The sequence below is a fragment of the Giraffa tippelskirchi genome, chromosome 13 (genome assembly GCF_054371585.1).
Source record: "Giraffa tippelskirchi isolate mGirTip1 chromosome 13, T2T-mGirTip1v1.2.pri, whole genome shotgun sequence".
NCBI classification, from domain to species: Eukaryota; Metazoa; Chordata; class Mammalia; order Artiodactyla; family Giraffidae; genus Giraffa; species Giraffa tippelskirchi.
In genome coordinates this window covers 40,218,325-40,245,253 of record NC_137287.1, presented here as the reverse complement: position 1 = coordinate 40,245,253, position 26,929 = coordinate 40,218,325, and the positions used below count along the sequence as shown (strand labels likewise).

The following is a 26,929-nucleotide window of genomic DNA, read 5'->3' as shown; positions in this document are numbered from 1 at the left end:
CTTTAAATTGCCAGACTCAAATTACGTTGGCCAAACCTCCCACACCTTGGATCAACACTGACCGTGGTGACAGGTCTGTGCCTTGAAGCAAGAGACCAGTGACTAGAGATGGTGTGGGCTGAGTAGAGTGCTCTGGTGCTGCTGCAAAGGCAGCTGGAGTGGGGCCATGTTCAGTCAAAGCCGAGAAGTCTCCCACACCTGCAAGTTCCCAGGACTCAGCACCACTCATGAAACTTCTGAAGCTGATCTCCTCCCAGTTGATTCAGACACACAAGTGTCAAGCCTGAGTCAGCAAGCCTTCACAAGCTTTGGCTAGCTCTGACGTGTCATCAGAGAAGGCAACAGATTAGAAAAGCTCTACAGCATGTAAAGCAGCCGCACAGCACTGCCCGTGAATGTCTGCTGTCCACCCCCATCGACTCCAGCCAAGTGGTCTGAGACGGGCCAAGGCGTTTGTGGAGGTTCTGATCTTTCTCCAAGCAGACAAGACAGAGGGGAAAGGGGTTTAAGAAAATAAATCAGTGTATTTGTGGGAAAGAGTAAACTTGTTTATTAATTCATGCAAACATTTTCCAGCTTGGGAAGAGAGAGGGCCAAGCCAATAGAAAAAGGCTTCTAAGAAATGAGCTTAAATAAGAGGGAGATTTTAGGATTCACCTGGAGTCAACTCTAGGGGGCAACAGAATGACAATTTACAGGCACATTCTCACCACATTTCAACAAGATACAATTTTATCTGTAATCTTCAAACGCATTTCCCACTTTCAAGGCGGTTAAAATACATATTTTCTTCCAGAGTTTAAAACTGTATCTAGTTTTGAACATTTCCTTGTCCAGACAAGTTCCTACTTGCCTCAATAGGATCTGCAAGCTTACACGAAAGCACACTCACTCTCAGTCCACCCCTCGCTCTGTGCGATATAAAAAACTGCAAGGAGAAAAAAGATAGAGTTTTTAAAATCACCTGCTATATAAAATTGAAAACCAATGATCACAAACAGAGAACAGCAATGAGTTTTGTTTAAGATGTGAACAAAAACTTCAATTAAAGTTGTAAGACACTGGAAAGAGTTCCAGTCTTGGGCAGAGTTGTGAGGAAAATTACGGATCTGGTTTCTGACAGTGATTTTGTAAAAATCCAGGTCATTTTTTCATGACCTTTCTCTCAGGTAAGAAAGTTAAGATATCAAATCCAAAGGTAGAAAAAGGACTTAAAGTGTGTTCGGACCACCAGCTATGACAGACGTGAACACGCAGCAATAACATGGTTTGTTAGAGCAGATCCGATATCATGACACAGTTTATGAATAATGATGTCACACTTACGACAATTAAATTTTCAAATTACATGTTCTGATTTATAACAATTGAAATTGTATGAGTCTCATAATCTTGATTACATTTTGTGACACTATGTTTTAAAACATTAAAATGAGTAACAGTTTGAAATCCTTCCAAATGAATAATTTTAAGTAGCCATTATTTTTTATTGAAATATGATAAATATACAAAATGTCCTATATGGAAATCCTTTGTTTTTATCTTATTTGCATAGAAATGTAAGTTCTTATTTTTTAAATTACATATTCTAACTTTTTTATAACAATTTCAATTGTATTTGTCTCATAATCCTTATTACATTTTGTGATATAATCACTATCTATCTGCTTTAAATCTTTGTTAAATCTGACAAATATCTTTTTTTAAAGACGTTTATTTATTTGGCTGACTCACATCTTAGTTGCAACATGTGGAATCTTTAGTTACAGCATTCAAACTGTGGCATGTAGGATCCAGTTCCTAGACCAGAGATTGAACCCAGGACCCCTGCTTTGGGAGCATAGAGGCCTTGCCACTGGATGACCAGGGAAGTCTCTGACAGGTATCTCTCTAACATTTTCCTTGGAAAGGTACAAACTGAGAGCAGTTGTTATATTTGAATCAAGTTTGGGAAACTATAAGCAGAGTGTCATGAATTTAAATTTATGAAACTCACAGCAACTGGTACCTGTTGTTTGGAAAGAAATCATACAGCTGGGCAGGGCTATGAGTATATTCTGACTTGGGAATAGAGTACAGTATTTGGGACGATCCATGCTCATGGTGGAAGAGATAAGGTATTCTCAAACCAAGGTCCTAGAAATACTGGTAAGGCCATTAGTGACTCTGGGTGTGCAATTTGTTCAGATATGCTTGAGGCTGCAAGGGCAGGAGCCACTGGGAAATGGGAAAACCTGCTTCAGAGCTGAGGTGGAGCAGACCCAGTGTTCTCTTTCAGGTTCTCCATGAGATCAAAGCTATCTTCATAATAATGTGAAATTGCTGTCTGCCTTTCTTACTCTCATTCTTTCACCAGAGTGCACTGTAGTTTCAAGAGGCTACTTGACATGAGATGATAGCAGTTCTGACTGCTAAAAGACTGTGTGCTTGTGAATACATTTAAAGTTTTCCTCAATGTTAAGTTCTAGTACAATAAATATTGACAGGTATAACTCACTTAAGAGCTTGAAAATGTTTTAGAGTGTGAAGAGAAAACATCTGAAATAATATAAATGGTAGCCCTATCTCACCTGTGACTTAGGGCAAGAAGCAACATTTCTTGTCCTATTTTCCTCATTTGCAAAATAAGGGGAGTTTGTCCCACTGCCCGTTTTACATCTTTAACACTAAGATCCTGTGCCCTTCCAACACTGAAGTGTTGCTGTTGCTACGGGATTCTGCTCTGGTCAGAGTTGTAGGATAACAGCAGATTAGGGGCTTAGAGAATCAACCTCCCCAAGGTCACATGGGCTGAGGAATGGTGGAACTGGGATTCAAAATGAGTCTCTATCACCCCAGCACATAAACATGTAACCATGCTGTTGAATACGACTCACTAAAGTGAAGATCACTGCCCACGGGGGCAGGGACACCCAGCTCTGACTCTAAAGCCCAGTGCCTAGCCTTGATGTTAACATTAATGGATATTTTCTTTGTTGGTCTTTTTCTTTTGTGTCATTTGTAACTCTTGTGTGTGTGTGTATGTGTGTGCACTTAGTCATTTCAGTTGTGTCCAACTCTTTGCGACCCTATGGACTGTATCCTGCCAGGTTCCTCTGTCCATGGAATTCTCCAGGCAAGAATACTGGAGTGGGTTGCCATGCCCTCCTCCAGGGGATCTTCCCAACCCAGGGATAGAACTCACATCTCCTTTGTTTCCTGAATTGCAGGTGGATTCTTTACTGCTGAGCCACCAGGGAAGCCTTGTAATTCTTTATGCTATATGAAAAAAACTGATTACTTCCACTGTTTCTATGGTAGCCAAATCCTTTTGCACATTTGGGAATTGAACATTATTAAAAATAACAAATTCCTAATTTACTAGGTCATACTCTGGTATTTTCATATTAATTGAATATATAGAATAACATAGTATTATTGTAAAATGCACTAACTTTTAAATAAATTTTGCTTCTTTCCAAAAGAAATTGCCACTTTAACGCTGTTTTCTGTTCATCCGTCATTGCAAGAAATTCATCTACCTGGATAAAAAAAATTAAACATTTCCGAAGAATATATAGATAACTCATTTTGACAATAATGTAAAACTTAAATTTGCTCTAGAGATGGAATTTTATCCATAATAATTACAGCTCAACTCTCTTGATGGAGGAGACAAGGCCAGAAAGGCTCTAAACTGGACCTCTGAAGCTAGTCGTGGGGGCTCAGCACAGAAAGTTGTTCTTGACAAAGTGGACACCACTGAAGTTTAATGGTAAAATTTCCCAGCTGGTTCTAACAATAAAAGTATCAAACGAAACACCAAACATACAAGTTAATCTCTGCTGCTGTGCTCCAGGGCAGACTGAGGGAAAGCTCATGGCTGATTTTATGCACCTGGGTAGGTGAAATACCTCCAAGCCCTCCTCATAGAGGACCCTGCTCAGTGTCTTCAAGGTGTCGTTTTTGCCCACTGTTATCTGACTATATAAAATGTCATGTTTATTCTCCACTGTCACCAAGGACCTCTCATGTTATTCCTAACAGTTAATGTTAGCTAAGATTTTAATATACAACATGTAATTCTTTATTCATTAAAACAATGTGTGTTTAAGTCAAGATTGATTTTTCCCAGACCTCTTTATTAAGGAATTAATTTCTATCAAATGTTCACCAAAATAACTTATATGTTTTGGGAAGAGAATTCAATTTGGAAGTATTTCTAAGTATTTTTATTATTTACCGTGCAGCCCAAAGTCTCCTCAGCCACACTTCCTGTGAGACTACAGGAATGAAGGGTACCTGTGTGATCAGTAAGATCTATTAGCATATCAAATCTGAGAAAAACGGATTTAAATTCTGAAGAATCTTTGTTGCAAATTGTACACTTGCTGGATGCTTCATTTACAATGTAACCACAGCCAGAACTGAAAAGAAACAAAGACAATGATAAAATGTGAAGGCCCTAAGTGACACCTCTGATCTCTAGCAGAACTATTAGTCTAAGTCAGCACATGAGTTAGTAATTACAGAGTGCTCAGTCCTGAGCAGGATACAAAATAGACCTACAAAATAACAGGGAACAATACAAAAGGATAACAAACATGCTTTCTATGTAGTCAACCTCACTTGCAGTATTCCTGCTTCTGAAACTGCGATCAGCCAGTCCTTTCAGGGTTCTGCCTCCTACCTTCCCCAAAGGTGGGGTTCTTGCCCAGGGTCACCTCCCCACTGGGGCCTCCCTCTCTGGCACCCCAGCCCCACCCCCTCCCTTCTCTGAGCAGAGGTACAACCTACACTTCAGCACGGACTTACACCCTGTCACATCCTATTTAGTGTTACTGTGAATAGGTCTGTTTATCTCCTGGCTCAGAGTTCGAGGGCAGGAATCGTGTCTTGCACCTGGAAAGCTTAGGTTCTGTGAATGCTCACTTGTCCTGTGCTAGGTCCTCTGCACATTCACAGAATCACCCAGGGCTGGAGAGGCTCACACCCCAAATGCTGCCAGTACTGCTAGTGACACACTCCTCTCTTTAAGGGATGTGCTGTGCTGTGCTTAGTCACTCCGCTGTGTCCCCATGGACTATAGCCCACCAGGCTCCTCTGTCCATAGGGATTCTCCAGGCAAGGATACTGGAGTGGGTTGCCATTCCCTTTTCCAGGGGATCTTCCCAACCCAGAGATCGAACCAGGTCTCCCACATTGCAGGCAGATTCTATACTGTCTGAGCCAGGGAAATTACATGCTATTCTATATTTTTGAAGCAGGCATTACTTTAGCCAATTTGAATAGGAAGATTAATTCAGATTCCCTCTTCTTGAGAATTTGAATTAATCTTCCTATTCAAATTGGCTAAAGTAATGCCTGCTTCAAAAATATAAAATAGCATGACAATCTGAGAGAATAGCATTGAAACATGTATATTATCATATGTGAAACAGAATGCCATTCCAGGTTCGATGCATGAGACAAATGCTCAAGGCTGGGGCAATGGGATGACCCAGAGGGATGGGATGGGGAGGGAGGTGGGAGGGGGGTTCAGGATGGGGAACACATGTAAACCCATGGCTGATTCATGTCAATGTATGGCAAAAACCACTACAATATTGTAAAGTAATTAGCCCCCAACTAAAATAAATTAATTAATTAAAAAAAAAAGAAGAAGAGGGAATGATCTGAAGACACTGGTTTATTATAAGCCACAGATCACTTTTAAATTAAATATTAGACACTTTTCCTCAGATATCAATATTAAAGATGTAGCAAAAATAAGGGAGATGATAACTTTAAAAAAAATTTTTAGAGTATTTTTCAAAAAATAAGCACCTTCTTTATACAACAGCCTTTACATTCATTTTTTTCAACTTGAATACCAAATCATACAATGTTTTAGAAATCCATAAGTCAATTTCTTGACTGTTGATACACAGACTTACACATGCAATAAAACTACATGGAATTTAACACACACACACACAAATGATACATGTTAATATGGGGAAACTGAATAAGATCAGTGAACTTAATTAAGATCATTATTGTCTGTGATGTGATACTATAGATTTGCAAAATGTTACCATTCATGGAGGGGGCTTCCCTGGTGGCTCAGCTGGATAAGAATCTGCCTGCAATGGGGGAGACCTGGGTTCGATCCCTGGGTTGGGAAGATCGCCTGGAAAAGGGAACCCACTCCAGTATTCTGGCCTGGAGGAATACCATGGACTGTATAGTCCATGGGGTCACAAAGAGTTGGACACAACTGAGTGACTTTCACTTTCATCCTTGACATTGGGGGAAACTGGACAAAGTATGTAGTTTATTATTTCTTACAGTGCCATATGAATCGAGAACTATGTCAATAAAAATTTCAATCACAAATCTACAGGGAGAGTTTCACAATAATATTTTAGAGTTTTCTTACCAAGCATTTTTTACCTAAGATAATTAAATCTACTTGGGTTTACTTTTCTATGCAAGTAGATACTAACTGACTTACGAGAGGTTGGAAATCACATTCATCATTTGTTTCATTTCATTATCATGAAACAAGTTATTAAAATACTATTATTTTTATTGCTATAGGATGTGGTCACCCAAACAATTTTCAAATTCATTACAAAACAATAGTTTGTCACCCCAGTTAACAGGTTTTGGCAGTATTATCTATTTTAGGATTGCTGAAACACATTGAAATACATTTGAAATACATTAAAAGGCTATTTGAATCTTTGGGTCTAAATAGTTTGTTAAGGAAACTTTAGTATAGGTTATTTATTTATACATTTCTTTCATATTTATACATTTCTTTCAAATACATAACCACTACTATGTCAAAGAATAGCTTTAACTTTCATAGAGTTTAAGATTTATTACCAATAATTGCTTTTTATTTCTTATAAGAATGAATTTCTAAAAGTAATTTCATTGCTTACCATCTATTTCGAACTACTTTTGTAGTTTCATCATCAATGTTCAGTGTAGAAATGTAAGCATAAAGAATTCCATAGAAAGGATCAGCTTTTCCTTCATTCTTCAAAGCTTTTACCTTTAATTGTTCAACTGTATAGACATCAACTATTGTATTTACTAAAAAAAAAGAAAAATTCATTACAGTTCTAAATATATTCTAAGAATTCCAAAGGATTATATCCAAATAGAAAACCTACAGAGACCAAATGAGAATATGTAGTAGCTTAAGTTCTGTAATAGAAAAACTTATTATATATGATACATTAAAACTTATTATATAAAATGGACAGGAAAGTAAAAAATAAGCAAAATAAAAAATGAGAAATTAGTCTTTATTAAAATGAATAATTTCTAATCATCAGAAGAGTCCATTAAAAGAATGAAAAGGCAAGCCATAGACTGGCAAATGCTAGCAATCTATAAGAAGATGAAGGATTCATAACCATATTTTCTATATTGGAATCTTAAAAATCAATTAAAAAAGACAGTCAATTCAATTTTTTAAATGGGGAAGAGAGTGTATGTATGTATTTATTTATTTTTGGCCCCACTATGCAGCTTGTCAGATCTTAATTCCTTGACCAGGGACTGAACCTGGGCCACAACAGTGAAAGTGCCGAGTTCCTAACCACTGGACTGCCAGGGAACTCCCTGGAAGAGACTTTAAAAAGCACTTCACAAAAAGAAAAAAAAGAGAGACAATAAACATACTGGCCTTATTAATCATCAAGTAAATGCAAATTTAACAACAGTAGGATTCCACTAAACATTCACCATTTAAATGATTAACAGTACAAACATTGGTGAGGATGTAGAGCAGCTGGAACTCCTGAATGCTACTTGGAGAAGTATCAATCAGTGCAAATGTTTTGGGAAACCATTTGACAGAATCACCTAAAGGTAGACATGCAAGACAAAGCAATATTCCTCCTAGGAACATGTATATCTAACAACAACAACAGAAAAAACAGACAGAGGTTCGCCTAAAGTCACACTCAAAGAGAAAGTAAAAATTTTGTAGTAGGAAACAATAAGATATAAACTGTGATATATTCATATAATGGTATTGCATACATCAACAAAAAACAACACTACACACAGAAGTGTGGATGGCACTCACAGACATAATGTTGAACAAAGGACATCAGACACAAGAGTGAAGAAGTAATATGATACAAATTCACTGTTAAAATTCCAAAATAGGCTAAATTTATCTGCGGTTTCTATGGTACGATAAGTCAGAATCACATTTGGGCGGGCACAAGGGGTCTTATGGGCACTGGCAATTATTACCTGTGGGGGATGAGTCTTAACAGGTGCATACTCTATGTGATGGTGCATGGTACTGTCCTCTCATTCTTTACTGTTCATATTCTTTGTGATATGTACGTGCATGCTAAGTTACTTCAGTTGTGCCCTACTCTGTGTGACCCTATGGGCTGTAGCCTGCCAGGCTCCTCTGACCATGGGATTCTCCAGGCAAGGATACTGGAGTGAGTTGCCACGCCTTCCTCCAGGGGATCTACCCAGCCCAGGGTCTGAACCCGCTTCTCTTGGGTCTCCTGCATTGACAAGCAGGTTCTTTACATTAGCGCTACCTGGGAAGCCCATATGTATTACACTTCAACTTAAAAGTTATTCTAAGAAAATTTACAAAACTAAGAACTATTAGTCATTTTTTAATTTTTCTTAATCTCAGAGGAATCTTACAGGTCCAAACATTACTTGGGACGTAAGAATGCTTTTAAGAGAAGTTGTCCAGTTCTTCAGCACTTTACTACTTTCTTTTCTTTTGTTGCTGTTAAGCACATGAAATTTTGTTGTTGTTCAGTCGCTAAGTCATGTCTGACTCTTTGTGACCCCATGCACTTCAGTACACCAGGCTCCTCTGTCCTTCACTATCTCCTAGAGTTTGCTCAAATTCATGTCCATTGAATAGGTGATCTAACCATCTCATCCTCTGCCACTCCCTTCTCCTCTTGCCTTCGATCTTTCCCAATATCAGGGTCTTTTCCAATGAGTTAGCTCTTCACATCAGTGCAGATGGCCAAATTATTGGAACTTCAGCATCAGTCCTTACAATGAATATTCAGGGTTGATTTCCTTTAGGATTGAGTTATGCAAGCCCCTTCCCCATGACAAGGCTGTGATTGATGAAAGGGACGTGAAATTTAATTTTCTTCAATAAAAGGTCCAGTTATGTGTATCTATTTATCTTACTTTTATATCTTTATCCTGTTGTCAGTTCATATACACTGGAAGATGGATTGGAAGATTTTCACAAAATAACTTTATTTCTGGGTTTCTACTGTATTCTGTGTTGTGTTTACTTTTTAAATATTGAACATTGTTTTAACTAAAAATAACAAAAGCTTTAAAGAAAATATTGTGATAGTTTTATTCTGACATATCTAATCAGTTTCAACCTATAAGTTTTTCATGGGAATAATGAGCATTTTAAAAGACATTGCAACTCATTTTTGCCTCTGAGTAAATTTAATGATAGAAGTTTCCACAGTGGGAAAAAAAAAGTTTCCACAGTGAAATAAAAGAAAGGGAAACTTAAGTACCACTTTTGTGGTTACTCTGATATGAGCCATTGATCAGGAAAATTTTCTCCACTCAAATCTGATAGCTCTGAGTAGCCTAGAGAAGACCAGAGTAGACACTGTTGTTCTTGTCCCTGTTTGCAGGTTCAGAGACAGGCAGGGACTGAGGTACAGTGTGGCAAATCCATCTCAAGGTCCAGTGAACGCTTTTGGGCTTCCTGGAAGTCTCCTGAAATGGCGTTCTCCACAAATGACCTGACATTTTAAAATGCTTCCAAAGTAACAATAATAGCTTTATTTTAACTCTAATAAATAAATACAACTTTAAGCTTATCCATTCTTGTAGGCAAAAGGATGACAATTATAAACCAGTAGTTTCCTTTTGTTTTTCTATTAGTGATTGCTATTGAAAGGAAATGTGTTGGGAATTCCCTGGTTGTCCAGTGGTTAGGACTTGGCAATTTCACTGCCGAGGGCCAGGGCTCAGTCCCTGATTGGGGAACCCCCACAAGCTGCACTGCACAGGGAAAAAGAGAGAGAGAGGATGGAGGAAGGAAGAGTTGAACATCCCCCAGCAAGGCATAACAAAGTGCTTCTTTCACAAATTAAGGTGATTGCAGAATACCTTTTCCTTGATTAACTGAATTGTTACTCTCTTGAGATAAATTGGGTGTCCTCGATTATGAGAAAGAATTTCACCCCTTAGGATGAAGTTACAAGAACTTGCCTTCAGAGAGGGATCTAAGCCCTCCCTCTGCTTTTCCCCATTCTAAGCATAAGCTACAGATGGCAGCAAACAGCATCCTTTTTAAAGTCAAGCCTCAATCTGGGGTCTGTGAATACATGACATTTTGCACAAAATTCTATATGTGGATACAGCTGCTTTTTGGGGGAGAGGGTCATTAACTCTCATCAGATTGGCAAGAGGTTACATAAATCTCCAAAATTTTAAACTACCTTTTTAAAGTGGAAGTATAGCAGTTACCAATCCCTGGGTCAGGAAGATCCCCCAAAGGAGGAAATGGCAACCCACTCCAGTATCCTTGCCTGGAAAATTCCAAGGACAGAGGAGACTGGCGAACTACAGTCTGTGGGGTCACAAAGAGTTGGACATGACTAAGTGACTGAGCAAGCACACACATAGCAGTTACATAATGAGAATACACTGTCTTTTACTAAGTAACTTTATAGACCCAAATTCTGGCCTTTAAAAAATTCAAATAATATTTAAAGGTTACTTACAATTCATGGATTCTTTCAAGTAATTGTCAATTTCATCATCCAGAGCATTCATTACTTTATTTTCTCTTATAAAATTCAGTAGGATGTTAGCTTCTGGTGTATCTTAAATTGGAAATGCACAATAAGTAAACTGCAAACTGATCACTTTTTAAATAACTGTGAATGATCCCAAACTATTTTTAATGGTAAAAAGTGAAGACATATAAGAATACCACAAATAGAATATTACAAAACCATTAACAATGTGATGGGATACTCTATTAACACAGAGAGATGTATAGCAGATATCATGAGTTTAAAGAGCAGTTTACAAAACATTTCATACCATTTCCTTCGATTTTAAAAAGACATGAGCAAAATTATCTGGAAGAATATATATCAAAGAAATGATTGTTTCTTATAAGATGAAGAATTTATAGTTGATCATTGTTTTCTTTTTATGCTTTTATATATTTTCTGAATTTTGTATGTATTTCTTCTCTAGTCAGAAAAAAATTGTTAAGGTTATTTGAAGAGCTTGTTCCTTAAATGGAACACAAATGTTCTCTGGGATAGTCAGATAATGTGCCAGAAGGCATGAATCTGATTTTGAAAAGGCGCTCTCCGACTCTGACACCCTTCAACCCCAAGCCCCAACCTCCAACATCTGCTTGTCCTCCAGCCTTCCCCCAACATTCTGCAAGCCATTCTGCTGATGTCCGACCCCCTGACTTCCCTGGACAGAGTCAGGGTTTCTTCCTCCTTGCCCTGTTGTACCACAAGTCTTATCACTATTGCTTCTTTCCCAGAACTAGACCAGAATCCCAGACAGAGGGTTTGTCTTTTCATTTCTGTACTTCTAGTGTCTGATATGGAGAAGGCAATGGCACCCCACTCCAGTACTCTGCCTGGAGAATCCCATGGACGGAGGAGCCTGGTAGGCTACAGTCCATGGGGTCGCTAAGAGTCGGACACGACTGAGCGACTTCACTTTCACTTTTCCCTTTCATGCACTGGAGAAGGAAATGGCAACCCACTCCAGTATTCTTGCCTGGAGAATCCCAGGGACGGCGGAGCCTGGTAGGCTGCCGTCTATGGGGTCGTAGAGAGTCGGACACGACTGAAGCGACTTAGCAGCAGCAGTGTCTGATATAATGACTATCCTTCCTTCCATCTCAGTGTCCATCCTCTCAGGTACTTCCTTGTTCCAGAAAGTGTTTAAGTTAGCTCACTACTTGGCAAATAAAAGGCATTCACTAAATATTTGTAAATTAATGAGAATCCTGGGGCAGAAGCTGGTAGGAAGGATAGGGTGTCGGCACAGCTGTCAAGATCTCTAAAGACAACAGGTCCATCCTAGACTGTGAGGGGACAGAAATTCTTCCTTCCACATCTGACCACCAAAGAGGTTCTTAATTTCTATGTGGCATGTGTAACCCAGGAAATTAGAAATAAAGCTGATTTTTAAAAGCATATTGAAATTCACACACCCTTTTACATATTTTCCTTGTATTCATCTCCTTAATAGTAAGTAAGGCATTTATTCTAATTATGTTGAGATTGCTCAAAACACTTTGACATTTCCCCTCTGAATCTGTTTTCAGAGCCAAACACACAATATCCTTCAAATCTGTCTCTTTAACTTAATCTTAAGGTTTCGAGACAATTAGTACTATCAAGCTCGATAACTTTTTCCATCAGACAATCCCAACTGTCTTTTAGAGATATTCCCAGACCAAATTTACCCTTAGAGGATGGAGACTCTATCACTGATGTTATTGAAAGCACTAAAAATAGCCTATTAGCATTATTATATTATTAAAAATAAGAAACCATAGTACCCTCCTCAAAAGAAAAAAAGAAAAAGAATTGAAGAGTGACACTGTTGTCCTGTGGTGAGAACAGACCATGGTTGTCACCATCAATGTAAAAGACGTCACTGGAATCCTTTTACGACTTAGATAATATCACCACCTGGCTTCTGTTCCCGCAGAGTAGAAGGCAGCCTGTACGGCCTTCTGATCACCTCCATTTCTTCTGTGACCTCAGCCCCTTCTCCTGCCCTGCTCCATCAGCTCCAGCCACACTGGCCGCAGAACCTCTGTACTGGCTGGCTCCTCTGCCTGGTGTGCTCTTTTCCCATAGTTAACGCCACCGCACCGCCTCCCCCACCCCGAAACTGTCTTTGTTCAGATGTCACCCTCCCACCGAGCCTACCTGACCACTTTATGTAAACGAGCAACCTGCCCTACACACACCATGGCATTCTGGACCCTCCTGACCTTGTTCTCTTTTACTTCTCAATCATTTCAAATTCCATAATTTAGATGTGTTATCATAATTGTTCATTCTCTGTTTCCCCGCTGCTAGGATGTGAGCTCCATGAGCGGGAGAGATATCTGTGTTTGATCACTGGACTCAGAACGGTGCGCAGCACACAGCACATGTGTAGTAGATGAGAATTCAACAAGAACAAATCAATGAGTGCCATATCACCTTCCATGATACTGCGTGCCATATCACCTTCCATGATACTACTTTCAAGGAGACAATATTTGTGCAGTAGATGAACAAGATCAAACTACTGATATTAAAACACAGTCTTGCTATTTTACACCATATCTCATAGTAATTTCACTTTTAAAAATTCTGATAGGATATAAAATTAACACACAGAAATCCATTGCATAACTATACACTAACAATGAGAAAACAGAAAGAGAAATTAAGAAGACAATTCCATTCACCATTGCAACAAAAAGAATAAAATACTTAGGAATATATCTACCTAAAGAAACAAAAGACCTATCTATAGAAAACTATAAAACACTGGTGAAAGAAATCAAAGAGGACACAAATAGATGGAGAACTATACCGTGTTCATGGATCGGAAGAATCAATATAGTGAAAATGAGTATACTACCCAAAGTAATCTATAGATTCAGTGCAATCCCTATCAAGCTACCAATGGTATTTTTCACAGAACTAGAACAAATAATTTCACAATTTGTATGGAAATACAAAAAACCTCGAATAGCCAAAGCAATCTTGAGAAAGAAGAATGGAACTGGAAGAATCAACCTGCCTGACTTCAGGCTCTACTACAAAGCCACAGTCATCAAGACAGTATGATCAATGGAACAAAATGGAAAGCCCAGAAATAAATCCACACAGCTATGGACACCTTATCTTTGACAAAGGAGGCAAGAATATAAATGGAGAAAAGACAATCTCTTTAACAAGTGGTGCTGGGAAAACTGATCAACCACTTGTAAAAGAATGAAACTAGAACAATTTATAACACCATACACAAAAATAAACTAAAAATGGATTAAAGATCTAAATGTAAGACCAGAAACTATAAAACTCCTAGAGGAAAACATAGGCAAAACACTCTCTGACATAAATCACAGCAGGATACTCTATGACCCACCTCCCAGAGTATTGGAGATAAAACCAAAAGTAAACAAATGGGACCTAATTAAACTTAAAAGTTTTTGCACAACAAAGGAAACTATAAGCAAGGTGAAAAGACAGCCTTCAGAATGGGAGAAAATAATAGCAAACAAAGAAACTGACAAAGAATTCATCTCAAAAATAAACAAGCAACTCCTGCAGCTCAATTCCAAAAAAATAAACGACCCAACCAAAAAATGGACCAAAGAACTAAACAGACATTTCTCCAAAGAAGACATATAGATGGCTAACAAACGCATGAAAAGATGCTCAACATCACTCATTATCAGAGAAATGCAAATCAAAACCACAATGAGGTACCATTTCACGCCAGTCAGAATGGCTGCTATCCAAAAGTCTACAAGCAATAAATGCTGGAGAGGGTATGGAGAAAGGGGAACCCTCTTACACTGTTGGTGGGAATGCACACTAGTAAAACCAGTATGGAGAACAGTGTGGAGATTCCTTAAAAAACTGGAAATAGAGCTGCCATATGACCCAGCAATCCCACTGCTGGGCATACACACCTCCGAAACCAGAATTGAAAGAGACACATGTACCCAATGTTCATCGCAGCACTGTTTATAATAGCCAGGACATGGAAGCAACCTAGATGTCCATCAGCAGATGAATGGATAAGAAAGCTGTGGTACGTATACACGATGGAATATTACTCAGCCATTAAAAAGAATACATTTGAATCAGATCTAATGAAGTGGATGAAACTGGAGCCTATTATACAGAGTGAAGCCAGAAAGAAAAACACTAATACAGTATACTAACGCATATATATGGAATTTAGAAAGCTGGTAAGGATAACCCTATATGCGAGATAGCAAAAGAGACACAGATGCATAGAACAGTCTTTTGGACTCTGTGGGAGAGGGTGGAGGTGGGATGATTTGGGAGAATGGCATTGAAACATGTATATTATCATATGTGAAACAAATCGCCAGTCCAGGTTTGATGTATGAGACAGGGTGCTCAGGGCTGGTGCACTGGGATGACCCAGAGGGATGGGCTGGGGAGGGAGGTGGGAGGGGGATTCAGGATGGGGAACACATGCACACCCGTGGCGGATTCATGTCAATGTATGGCAAAACCACTAAAATATTATAAAGTAATTAGCCTCCAATTAACATAAATAAATTTATATTTAAAAAAATAAAAAATAATAAAAATTATGATAATGGTTTGGTCAAAGACATAAAACTGCTTTATAGTTCCCAGTCACTGTTACTTCTTTGTCATTAACCAGTAGAGTGAGTGCATAGTTAAAATGATACTTGCTACATTTATATTCTCTTAAGACTTTTGAAGGATTATTTATCCCTGGGACCTCTGTGCTCTCCTGGGGTGCTGAGTGGGCCTTTCTCTCTGGGCTACAAGCAACTTCAGGATGTGTCAGGGCACCCCCTCTTCTCCCCAGTCCTACTCCCCTCATTTCACACTGAGTGAGACAAGCTGTAACCACTTCACAACCACTCACAGTGATGAACTAAGTATCACATGATGATACTACATACATGTTCTCCATGCTCCAGCACTAAATTACTTGAATGCAGTGAAATCAGATTTATTTTTAAATGGTCAATAATTTAGGTTATCCTATCAATGGCACTGATCTCTCAAAATCAACACAAGGGAAAATGCTTTACAAATGAGTCTGGCTTTTCACATTTCTTTTGTAAAGATATCAAAGATATAGTTCACTGTTAGTTTTAAAAAGTCATATAAGGCAGCTTTTCACTTTTAACTCAAATGAGATCCAAGCTTCATTTTCATTCTTAGACACACTATACAAATATTGGAATACGTGATATAGTCATTTCCAAAGGGATTAAAATTTTCAGATAGCTTTTTACCTGGATTAGTTGTAATAATGGTTTTTGAGATTACAGTTGCTGTCATGCTGTTCCGAAATTTGTCAAAACTTATCCTTACATCTGCGGCAAATATTACTGTTTGCAGAAAAAGCCATTTTAAAATTATTACACTGGAGGATAAAAAATTACTAATATTGAACACAACCATTGAAGTATTTGATACCTGTTTCTTGTGGCACCCAGCTCTGTGCAAGTAGAATAGATTCACTATCCCAACTGCATGTGTGAAAAAAGAAGTGACAAAAATCAAATACATTAGAAAACACTGACAGTGACCATGTTATTTATCAGAAAAAGGATGTTTTAATAGCTGAGGTTAATAATCCCCCATGTGGTCCAAGGCACAAGGAAAGGTCTTGGTTTTTCCGTCATTTTTCAGGGCTATTCTGCCTATTTCACAGAAAATTTAACACCTATGGAAAGCATTCCTTCAGCAAATCCATCTCTAATAACTTTTGCTCCTTCCACTCCCTCTTTTCCTATCACCCAGGTCACTCCACACTAGTTAGAACTGAGTAACTACAAGTCTAAAAATTGTGAAGTCACTCTTTCATGCCATTAAGGGATTATCCCCATACTGGATAAACTGCTTGAGGAACCTGATGGATTGAAGGCCTGTTTCAAATTCAATCTTGAGTCTAAACAACACCATAGTACTCCCTGGGATGCTTCAGGGTGTAGCCTTGCCCCACATCTGACACACTGGGAGCCCCATAGAACCCAATCTGTGACAAAACTTGCTTCTTCACCATCTTCCCATGACCTGGCTCCAGAGTACCACCCAATGGATCACAGAAAGTCTGTCTTGCTCTTTATCAATGGGACTTAGTAAACGATCATTTGTTATAAAACAGACTATGATAGTAAGTAAGTTACTATAGAATCCATCTATGAAATCCCATGCCATCAAAAGATCTCATTTTAAGGTAATCATAGACTGTAATGACTGGACACACAAGAGGAAGGTTTATTTTTAATACCATTTCCTCCTATCATCACTCCTCTCCTGATATGACATCCATCACCTCTTAATGAGATGAAAATGTTCTGACTTGACGATAATAGCACAGATTTCAGTTTGGAACAGATGTGGGGAGTTACCATATCATTGCAAAAGAAGACTCTGTCTCATTGTAGAGTTTAACTTCACACCTCTGGCCTTTTCTTCGGTCTGAAGTTGTAAAGTATTTTGGCTCTCCAACCTTAGAAATGGAAGGAAATGGTTATTCTTCTTCACCTATAGCTGTAGAGGTACTTAAATATTTGTTGATGGAAAATACTCAAATGTTTATCTTTTAAACAACAAATTAGAAATATCAACATAGTGAGACTCACTAATATGTATTTAAAAGTATCTTTTACCTCTAGACTAGGTATATTTAAGTTGAAAGTTACACACATTGATTGAAGAGAGACACAGACACATGTGATTCAAGTACAGACTGTGGGACCTTTTCAACATGTCAGAACAAACAATCCATGACAGGCCCCTGGTGACAGCTGTGTGGACTCACTGATGGTAGAAGATACCTTTCAAGTCTATGTGTCCCCATGGCTTAGCACAGGGCCTGCATGGAGCTCAGTGATTGGTTGGATTCGCCTCTCCGGTCATCTTGCTGGCCCAAGTACAGGTTATCAATAACCACTTTGCTGCCTTCATAGGGATCAGCTGGAAGAACCACATGAGGGATAATAATGGGAATGTGTGTTGTTATACTGTCTGATTCAGTCCACACTGTGGTGTAAGAGAATTCATGCTGGAGGTGAATTCAGGGGCCCCTCTGTGCCCTCAGGGAGTTCTCAATTGGACAAGCAGGCACCTCTGACAGCTACACAGCAATGGCTCAAGCATGGAAAGTCACCTGCCCTCGTGCACTGCCTCCATGATCTATTGTCAGGACTGAGCTCCATGGGAAAGGGCTGGAGAAAGAGTCACAGCTGCCCACGGAGGAGAAGGTTTACAGACAGAGTCAGAGGAAAGGACTTCCTGTCACAGCAAGCAAGGAAGTAACATGAAAAGGAGCTTTAAAGGGAAGAGACCTAAGTAGAGGTGAGACAGAAGAAAGAACAGGTTAAATAAAAATGTAAAGAAAAGGAAATATAAGAGGGATGGAAGCAAAATGGGAGAAGAAAGGCATGAAAATGAAATAATATAATCCTATGAAAGGTGGTACCAGACTCAAAGAGTGGAGGCAGGAAGTGGGACATGGAAAAAGCTGTTGCAGGGTTTTGTTTATTTGCTTGTTTTAATTTATTTGGACCAGATCTTAGTGGCAACATGTGGAATCTTCGTTGCGGCTAGATCTAATTCGCTGACCAGGGATTGAACCTGGGCCCCTGCATTGAAAGTGTGGAGTCTTAATCACTGGACCACCAGGGAAGTCCCATGCAGGTTTTATATTCATACTGAGTTTTAGAAAATTCTTACTACATTGTAATACAGTGGCATTACATAGAATTTCAGAGAAATTGAGAGATCATATTCTGCCTTTAAGTAAGATTGAACCTAAGTGGCCCAAAAAAGGACTTTTCTGACTGTCAAGATCATCATGTAGGGTGTTTATTCCTCATTTCTGACTGACACCAAGTACTCACTGTGTGGCAGGCACTGTGCTAGGCTGGGTTGGGGTGGTACCTCTGTTGGCCTGTCATTGGGGATGATTGACACTCTTGCAGTTATTTAACATGGAAATGCAATTAGCAAGTACTTATAACATTAACTACAAGTATCTAAATCTATTTCCCTCCCTTTTTCCTCTCTGGTTATCATCATTCTGTATACTGAAGAATTGTTCTTGCTCCTTTATTTTTATTTGTGTACTTTATTTTGTGGAAATTTGCTCCCTGTCAAGTGACTCTAGTCTGTCCAGTTCAGTTCAGTTCAGTCGCTCAGTCGTGTCCGACTCTTTGCGAACCCATGAATTGCAGCACACCAGGCCTCTCTGTCCATCACCAACTCCTGGAGTCTACCCAAACCCATGTTCATCGAGTCGGTGATGCCATCCAACCATCTCATCCTCTGTCGTCCCCTTCTCCTCCCACCCCCAATCCTACCCAGAATTAGGGTCTTTTCCAATGAGTCAACCCTTCGCATGAGGTGGCCAAAGTATTGGAGTCTCAGCTTGAACATCAGACCTTCCAATGAACACCCAGGATTGATCTCTTTTAGGATGGATTGATTGGATCTCCTTGCAGTCCAAGGAACTCTCAAGAGTCTTCTCCAACACCACAGTTCAAAAGCATCAATTCTGCGGCGCTCAGCTTTCTTCACCGTCCAACTCTCACATCCATACATGACCATTGGATAAACCATATCCTTGACTAGACGGACTTTTGTTGGCAAAGTAATGTCTCTGCTTTTAAATATGCTATCTAGGTTAGTCATAACCTTCCTTCCAAGGAGTAAGCGTCTTTTAATTTCATGGCTGCAGTCACCATCAGCAGTGATTCTGGAGCCCCCCCAAAATAAAGTCTGACACTGTTTCCACTGTTTCCCCATCTATTTCCCATGGAGTGATGGGACCAGATGCCATGATCTTAGTTTTCTGAACATTGAGCTTTAAGCCAACATTTTCACTCTCCTCCTTCACCTTCATCAAGAGGCTCTTTAGTTCTTCTTCACTCTCTGCCATAAGGGTGGTGTCATCCGCATATCTGAGGTTATTGATATTTCTCCCGGCAATCTTGATTCCAGCTTGTGCTTCTTGCAGCCCAGTGTTTCTCATGATGTACTCTGCATATAAGTTAAATAAGCAGGGTGACAATATACAGCCTTGATGTACTCCTTTTCCTATTTGGAACCAGTCTGTTGTTCCATGTCCAGTTCTAACTGTTGCTTCCTGACCTGCATACAGGTTTCTCAAGAGACAGGTCAGATGGTCTGGTATTCCCATCTCTTTCAGAATTTTCCACAGTTTATTGTGATCCACACAGTCAAAGGCTTTGGCATAGTCAATAAAGCAGAAATAGATGTTTTTCTGGAACTCTCTTGCTTTTTCAATGATCCAGCAGATATTGGCAATTTGATCTCTGGTTCCTCTGCCTTTTCTAAAACCAGCTTGAACATCTGGAAGTTCACGGTTCACGTATTGCTGAAGCCTGGCTTGGAGAATTTTGAGCATTACTTTACTAGCATGTGAGATGAGTGCAATTGTGCAGTAGTTTGAGCATTCTTTGGCATTGCCTTTCTTTGGGATTGGAATGAAAACTGACCTTTTCCAGTCCTGTGGCCACTGCTGAGTTTTCCAAATTTGCTGGCATATCGAGTGCAGCACTTTCACAGCATCACCTTTGAGGATTTGAAATAGCTCAACTGGAATTCCATCACCTCCACTAGCTTTGTTCATAGTGATGCTTTCTAAGGCCCACTTGACTTCACATTCCAGGATGTCTGGCTCTAGGTGAGTGATCACACCATCGTGATTATCTGGGTCATGAAGATCTTTTTTGTACAGTTCTTCTGTGTATTCTTGCCACCTCTTCTTAATATCTTCTGCTTCTGTTAGGTCCATACCATTTCTGTCCTTTATCGAGCCTATCTTTGCATGAAATGTTCCTTTGGTATCTCTAATTTTCTTGAAGAGATCTCTAGTCTTTCCCATTCTGTTGTTTTCCTCTATTTCTTTGCACTGATCGCTGAGGAAGGCTTTCTTATCTCTCCTTGCTATTCTTTGGAACTCTGCATTGAGATGGGAATATCTTTTCTTTTCTCCTTTGCTTTTCGCTTGTCTTCTCTTCCCAGCTATCTGTAAGGCCTCCTCAGACAGCCATCTTGCTTTTTTGCATTTCTTTTCCATGGGGATTTTCTTGATCCCTGTCTCCTGTACAATGTCACGAACTTCTTACCATAGTTCATCAGGCACTCTATCAGGTCTAGTCCCTTAAATCTATTTGTCATTTCCACTGTACACTCATAAGGGATTTGATCTAGGTCATACCTGAATGGTCTAGTGGTTTTCCCTACTTTCTTCAATCTAAGTCTGAATTTGGCAATAAGCAGTTCATGATCTTAGCCACTGTCTGCTCCTGGTCTTGTTTTTGCTGACTGTATAGAGCTTCTCCATCTTTGGCTGCAAAGAATATAATCAATCTGATTTCGGTCCAATCCAATGGAGTTCAAAACTTGCTGTAATTGCTAAGAGGGAGGTGTGGACCCAAAAGGTGGTGAGACACTCCTTGGAACCCCAAGGACTGTCGTTCTGCCCTGCTTTCCAGCACCGATAGCTCACAGGGCCCCTACTACAGCACCCTGGGTTTCTCACTCTGTCCCCCATCTCAGGGAAGCTCTGAGAACATGCATTGAATTAATTCCTTGATTTATTCAACATATACTCTTTAAAAGAACTTCCTGGAGATCGTCAAGTCAATGAATTTACTCTTTCCATTCATGCCTTTGTTTAACTGAAGTATGAAAAGCTCTCATATAGTTAGTGAATCATTTATGACTGTATGCTGTATTTAACATTCAAATACAATTTTATTTTGCTACTCATTCTCAGGTAAAATGCTACTTTCCTTTAATTTTCTAAATTCAACTGAGGATGGATCAAGATATAGAGGAAATTTTGCTTCAGTGATTACTACTTTTCTAACACAAATACTATGCTAGAACTCCCCGACCAAATTGAACTGGGCTTTGTTGGGGTTTTAACTTACCGACCTCACAGCTGCAAGGACATTAATAATTTTCCCATCAAGACTGTGTCCATTCACAACAATGTCACCCAGTGAATAATAATCACAAGACTCTTTCACAGGTAAATATATCAAAGAAAGTAACTTGGCATCCACTTCGTAACTGGAACAGAGTTTTACCGTTGAGTGATTCTCACTGAGCAATAGTTTATAATCGCTAAATTGTAAAAACACACACACAAAGTTAACATCAAATTAAAGTTCACAGTTAAAATTTGGTTGTAATTTAAACTATATTTTAAAAACTATATTAAGATTTATACTTTCACTCTTAGAAGCATTGAAAAACTGTAAAATACTTTGTATAAAATCTATTTCCATTAAGAAAGTGTTTTAAAGACCAATTTGTGGCTTCGGGGGCTAATTATGGCATGTGGGATCCTTGTTGCAGCACATGGGCTTAGTTGTCCCACCGCATGTGGGATCTTAGTTTCCTGATCAGGGATTGAACCTGCGTCCATGGCATTTGAAGGTGGATTCTTAACCAGTGGACCACCAGGGAAGTCCCCTTAGAAACACTGAAAAACTGTAAAATACTTTTTGTATAAAATCTATTTTCATTAAAAAAATATTTTAAAGACCAATTTGTGTCTGAGTTTCAAGCACACTAATAGTCAGATTTTGCCTAATAATCTGAGTTTCAGTTTCTTTCTCTGTAAAAAAAATTAAAAAAAAAAAAAAAGGTAAAAGCACTCTAAAACATTGTGTGTTAGGGGGTAATTGAGTTCCATCTCTGTGACACTGACTGTCCCACCTACATGCTTTCCTGACCTCTTCGGAGCTCTGTGGGCTTCCCTGATAGCTCAATTTGTAAAAAATTAGCCTGCAGTGCAGGAGACCCCAGTTCGATTCCTGGGTTGGGAAGATCCGCTGGAAGGGATAGACTACCCACTCCAGTATTCTTGGGCTTCCCTTGTGGCTCAGCTGGTAAAGAATCCGCCTGCAGCGTGGGAGACCTGAATTCAATCCCTGGGTTGGGAAGATCCCCTGGAGAAGGGAAACGATACCCACTCCAGTATTCTGGCCTGGAGAATTTCATGGACTATACAGGGTTGCAAAGAGTCGGACATGACTGAGCGACTTTCACTTTCACTTTTGGAGCTCTGTAGCAACAGATGCACCATATGTACAAGCTGAACTTGAGATGATCTTCCCTTTGGCAATCAGCTCCCAAGTGTGCTCCATGGAGCCTCTTTCTTACCCTCTATTCCAGCCGCCCCTGCCTCCTCCCCTGCTACTGCTTTAGGTGTTTGCCTCATAACTTCTTACCCAAATTAGTCTTGTCTCCTAAGCTTTATTTTCCTACGGTTGGTCCTCCTCAGGTAGCCAAAGTGACCTTCCTAAACCATGAATATGAATATCTTATTTCCCAGTTCAAAGATCTTCTGGGCTAGCCATCACCAAAGAATGAAACTGATACAAAAAGCAAAGCTGTCTGTGAAGGATCTCCATTTCCCTCTCTTGCTTCTTCTCTTGCTGTTCCCCTATCTATACTCCAGCCACATCAGATTCTGAGGCTATGAAACTGCCATTTTAGAGGGAAAAAAAGTTGAGTATCAACAGTTTCATGAGGTTCAGATGACTAACTGTTCTGGAAAAAGCTGAGAGATTGTGTGTTTGTCCCCTCTGCCAGGAGTGCTCTCCCCCTTCACTCATGCCTTCGCTCCACAAACACTTCCTGAGAGCCAACTCTGTGCTAGACCACAGTCCAGGCCCGGGGGATAAGTGGTGAGGAAGACAAACAAGACCTATGACCTCACAGTGCTCACATGCGTGAGAGGGAGACAGACAAGAACAATTAATCAAATGATCCAACCTTGCGATCAGTGTTACATGCTAAGTTGCTTCAGTCATGTCCAACTTTTTCCAACTCCATGAACTGTAGCCTGCCAGGCTCCTCTGTCCATGGGATTTTCCCAGGCAAGAACACTGGAGTGGGTTGCCATTTCCTTCTCCAGGGGATCTTCCTGACCCAAGGATTGAACCCGCGTCTCTTGTGTCTCTTGCACTGGCAGGCAGGTTCTTTACCACTAGCGCCACCATTATGATGGTACCTATAACCCTGTGTACAGGACTAAGTCCTAGTAATGGGAACTGGATGGGCTACTACAGAGTAAATGTGGAAGACCTAAGGAGATGACATTTAAGCTGACACTTGAGTGAAAAGTGAAAGTGGCTCAGTTGTGTCAGACTTTATGACCCTATGGACTATACAGTCCATGGAATTCTCCAGGCCAGAATACTGGAGTGGGTATCGTTTCCCTTCTCCAGGGGACCTTCCCAACCCAGGGATCAAACCCAGGTCTCCTACATTGCAGGCGGATTCTTTACCAGCTGAGCCACAAGGGAAGCCCAACACTTGAGTCAGGAGAAGAGCAAACAAGACTGCTCTCTGCAGAGAACAGTTATGCTGTTAGCTATGCTGTTAGCGCAGAATGAGCCAGGATATTCACAAAGTAAGGACTCTCCATGTGGCTGCAGAGAAATGAAGCCTGTAAGATGAGGTTAAAAGTGCCTCCACAGGAGCATGGGCAGAATTCAGCCGATAACCTGTAAACTCAGGGTACCAAAGCCCAGGATCCTTTCTTCAGAGGGTAGCACTCTGAGGTGCAACTGATGCTCCAGAGCTCCCTCCTGGGTCAGGATGAGGCAGGGCTCCTGCTGAACCTGCCGCTTTGTCACCCCTTCCTCTCTCATGGCTGTCTTTCCAGGCTGCTTCTGAGAGCTCTCCCTCAACAAACCATCTGCACAGAAGCCTTCTCTGAACTCTGCTTCCAGGGAACCTGAACTAAGAGAGTAAGGCATGTGAAGAGAGTCATAAACTGAGATGTAAAATGGATATATGACTTCTAAGATTTATCTTTTCATTTTTCAGGTTTAATGTGACTAGAGTCAAATTTCTGTAAATCTAAGAATGAGAAGTAAAGTGAAGTGTTAGTCGCTCAGTCATTTCTGACTCTTTGCAACCCCATGGACTGGGGCTCACCAGGCTCTTCTGTCTATGGGATTCTCCAGGCAAGAATATTGGGGTAGGTAGCCATTTCCTTCTCCAGGATATCTTCCTGACCCAGGGATCAAACTCGGGTCTTCTGCATTGCAAGCAGACTCTTAACCGTGTGAGCCACCAGGGAAGAATGAGAATTAAAGTATTAAAAATAAAGCCATTTCTTATGTGCTCCTATGTCAAGGTAAATTATTTCAGAATCAAAGATAAATACTAGGTGGCAGAATTAAACTCTGAATTTTCAACCTAAAGTACACACATCTTCAGTAAGTGAGAAAAAGTGAAAGTGTTAGTCAGTCAGTAGTGTCCGACTCTTTGCGACCTCATGGACTGCAGCCTGCCAGGCTTCTCTGCCCATGGAATTATCCAGGCAAGAATATTGGAGTGGATAGCCATTGCCTTCACCAGGGGATCTTCCCGGTCCAGGGATAGAACCTGCGCATTGCAGGCAGATTCTTTACCATCTGAACCACTAGGGAAGCCCCTACAACACTCCCGGCTAATCTGACACACACAAACCTATTAGTAATAATCATTCTGGCACAAAGGTTGTTGACCTCTGTGCTAGATTTACCTAGGAGTTGAAGGACTGAACTTTTCTTCTCTTTCTAATTCCTTTCTTTGGATCAGAGGATTCTCAATTATCACTATAACAGAGGGGAAAATATGATGCCATCACCAAAAAAGTAACAGGGTAAATTTAAAAAACAAGTGTACATAACAATGAACATTACAATATTATTTTTAATTTTGAGTTGCTGTTAATATCCTTCACAATTGTTTTCTTGTTTTGCTGTGAGCAATGGAATCCTAGGGTGTGACCAGTCAATTTGATCTCAGATGATATTTTTTATACTCTGTGTTTAAATTCTGACATAAGACCTGCATTAATATTATTTTGTTAAAAAAATATTACTTTGTTGATCAGTTATACAGAACATTTGTTGTGGTTACAACATGCCCTGCTATAAAATGAACTCTTAAATTGATCTTCACCCAATTCACAGTTGTTCTCAAAAACAATAGTGGTAGTTAGAAAGAGCAGTTCAAAATCTGGGTCCTGATTTGAAACCTACAACTTATCAGCTTTATGACTTAATATTTTAGGGTTTCCATTTCCTATGGTCTATGTTAGACATTTTGTGCTGCATTTTGTTAATTCCTCATACAACCATCCCTTTATTATCCCTTTTTCCAAGTGAAGAAATTGAAGTTCACAGAGGTTAAATAATTCTCTTGAGGTGTTATATCTAGAAAGTAGTAGAGTTAGAATTGTTTTGATTCAAAAATCTATAATTTTTTTACTCATCCACACCAAAATCTTATTTACTTTTATAAGCATCATCAGATTTACATCTTTAAAATCCCTTATCTCACTCGTCCTCACAACAAGCATCAATGTAGAACACAAGTTAATATCAAATATATCTTCAGCTCTATGTAAGTATTGTTTTGGCATGCATCCACAGATGCTTCTGCTTGTCCTGGGCCCTGAGACGTCTGCAGAGTTTTCTGCCTTCACAGTCCATATATCCAATTACCTTATTATTCAGTTAGCAAGATACTATATAACCCTGAAAGTTAATAGTATGATTGGGTGCTGAGTAACCAGTATGGGTAATAGGCTGCTCCATATTGCAGGATTAGAGAGGAGTAGTTTAATTGTCTGTGTTACTCTTTCTCTTCTTTTTTCTACCATGAAAGAGAGCTGTTATACTGCTTTCTTGTCTATTGTATGAAGCTAGAGCTGTTATCTATTGAGTGACTAAGTTCTACACTTCATACCAGGCACACTATCTCATTTAAGATTCATAAGAATATACTGGGTATTAATTCATAGTTGAGGCTCAACAAGATTATGAAATTTTCTCAAAGCCACTATGTAAATAAGTGTTAGTATTTGGATTTGAATCCAGATCTACCTGTTCTCAAAGTCTTGTTCTTTTGAATATACTACACTGTACAATCACAGAGATATTGGGGTAGGTAGAGGATATGAAGATTTGCTATTTTAGACTAAAAGTTTCCTAAAATTCCATTAAAAATTCATGTCATCTTTTATCAAAGTCTACTTAGCAGTTATATTATATATTTACAAAAAGATAAATGATTACAGTCACAAGAGGGACTGATGTAAAGTGAAATAGAAATAAACCAAAGATCATAGAGCT

General features: G+C 39.5%; 1 protein-coding gene across 5 annotated transcripts in view; it reads right to left on the bottom strand.

Annotated features, from left to right (window-relative positions):
• Window positions 1–526: 526 nt before the first annotated feature.
• Window positions 527–26,929, bottom strand: part of MEIOB (meiosis specific with OB-fold) — a 36,218-nt gene continuing 9,815 nt past the window's right edge. Inside the window, exons 5-14 of one of the 5 annotated variants that reach the window (XR_014072812.1) lie at window positions 25,333–25,405; window positions 21,716–21,911; window positions 17,162–17,262; window positions 16,224–16,276; window positions 16,040–16,135; window positions 10,740–10,841; window positions 6,912–7,065; window positions 4,223–4,406; window positions 3,185–3,521; window positions 527–928 (exon numbers count right to left, since the gene is read on the bottom strand). Coding sequence is in view for 4 of the 5 variants with exons in the window: in XM_081555548.1 (XP_081411674.1) it covers window positions 812–928; window positions 3,435–3,521; window positions 4,223–4,406; window positions 6,912–7,065; window positions 10,740–10,841; window positions 16,040–16,135; window positions 16,224–16,276; window positions 17,162–17,262; window positions 21,716–21,911; window positions 25,333–25,405 (1,163 nt within the window). In the remaining variant the exon portion in view is untranslated. The remainder of the gene's footprint in view (window positions 929–3,184; window positions 3,522–4,222; window positions 4,407–6,911; window positions 7,066–10,739; window positions 10,842–16,039; window positions 16,136–16,223; window positions 16,277–17,161; window positions 17,263–21,715; window positions 21,912–25,332; window positions 25,406–26,929) is intronic. The other 4 variants (XM_081555548.1, XM_081555549.1, XM_081555550.1 and 1 more) reach the window with 4 other exon arrangements.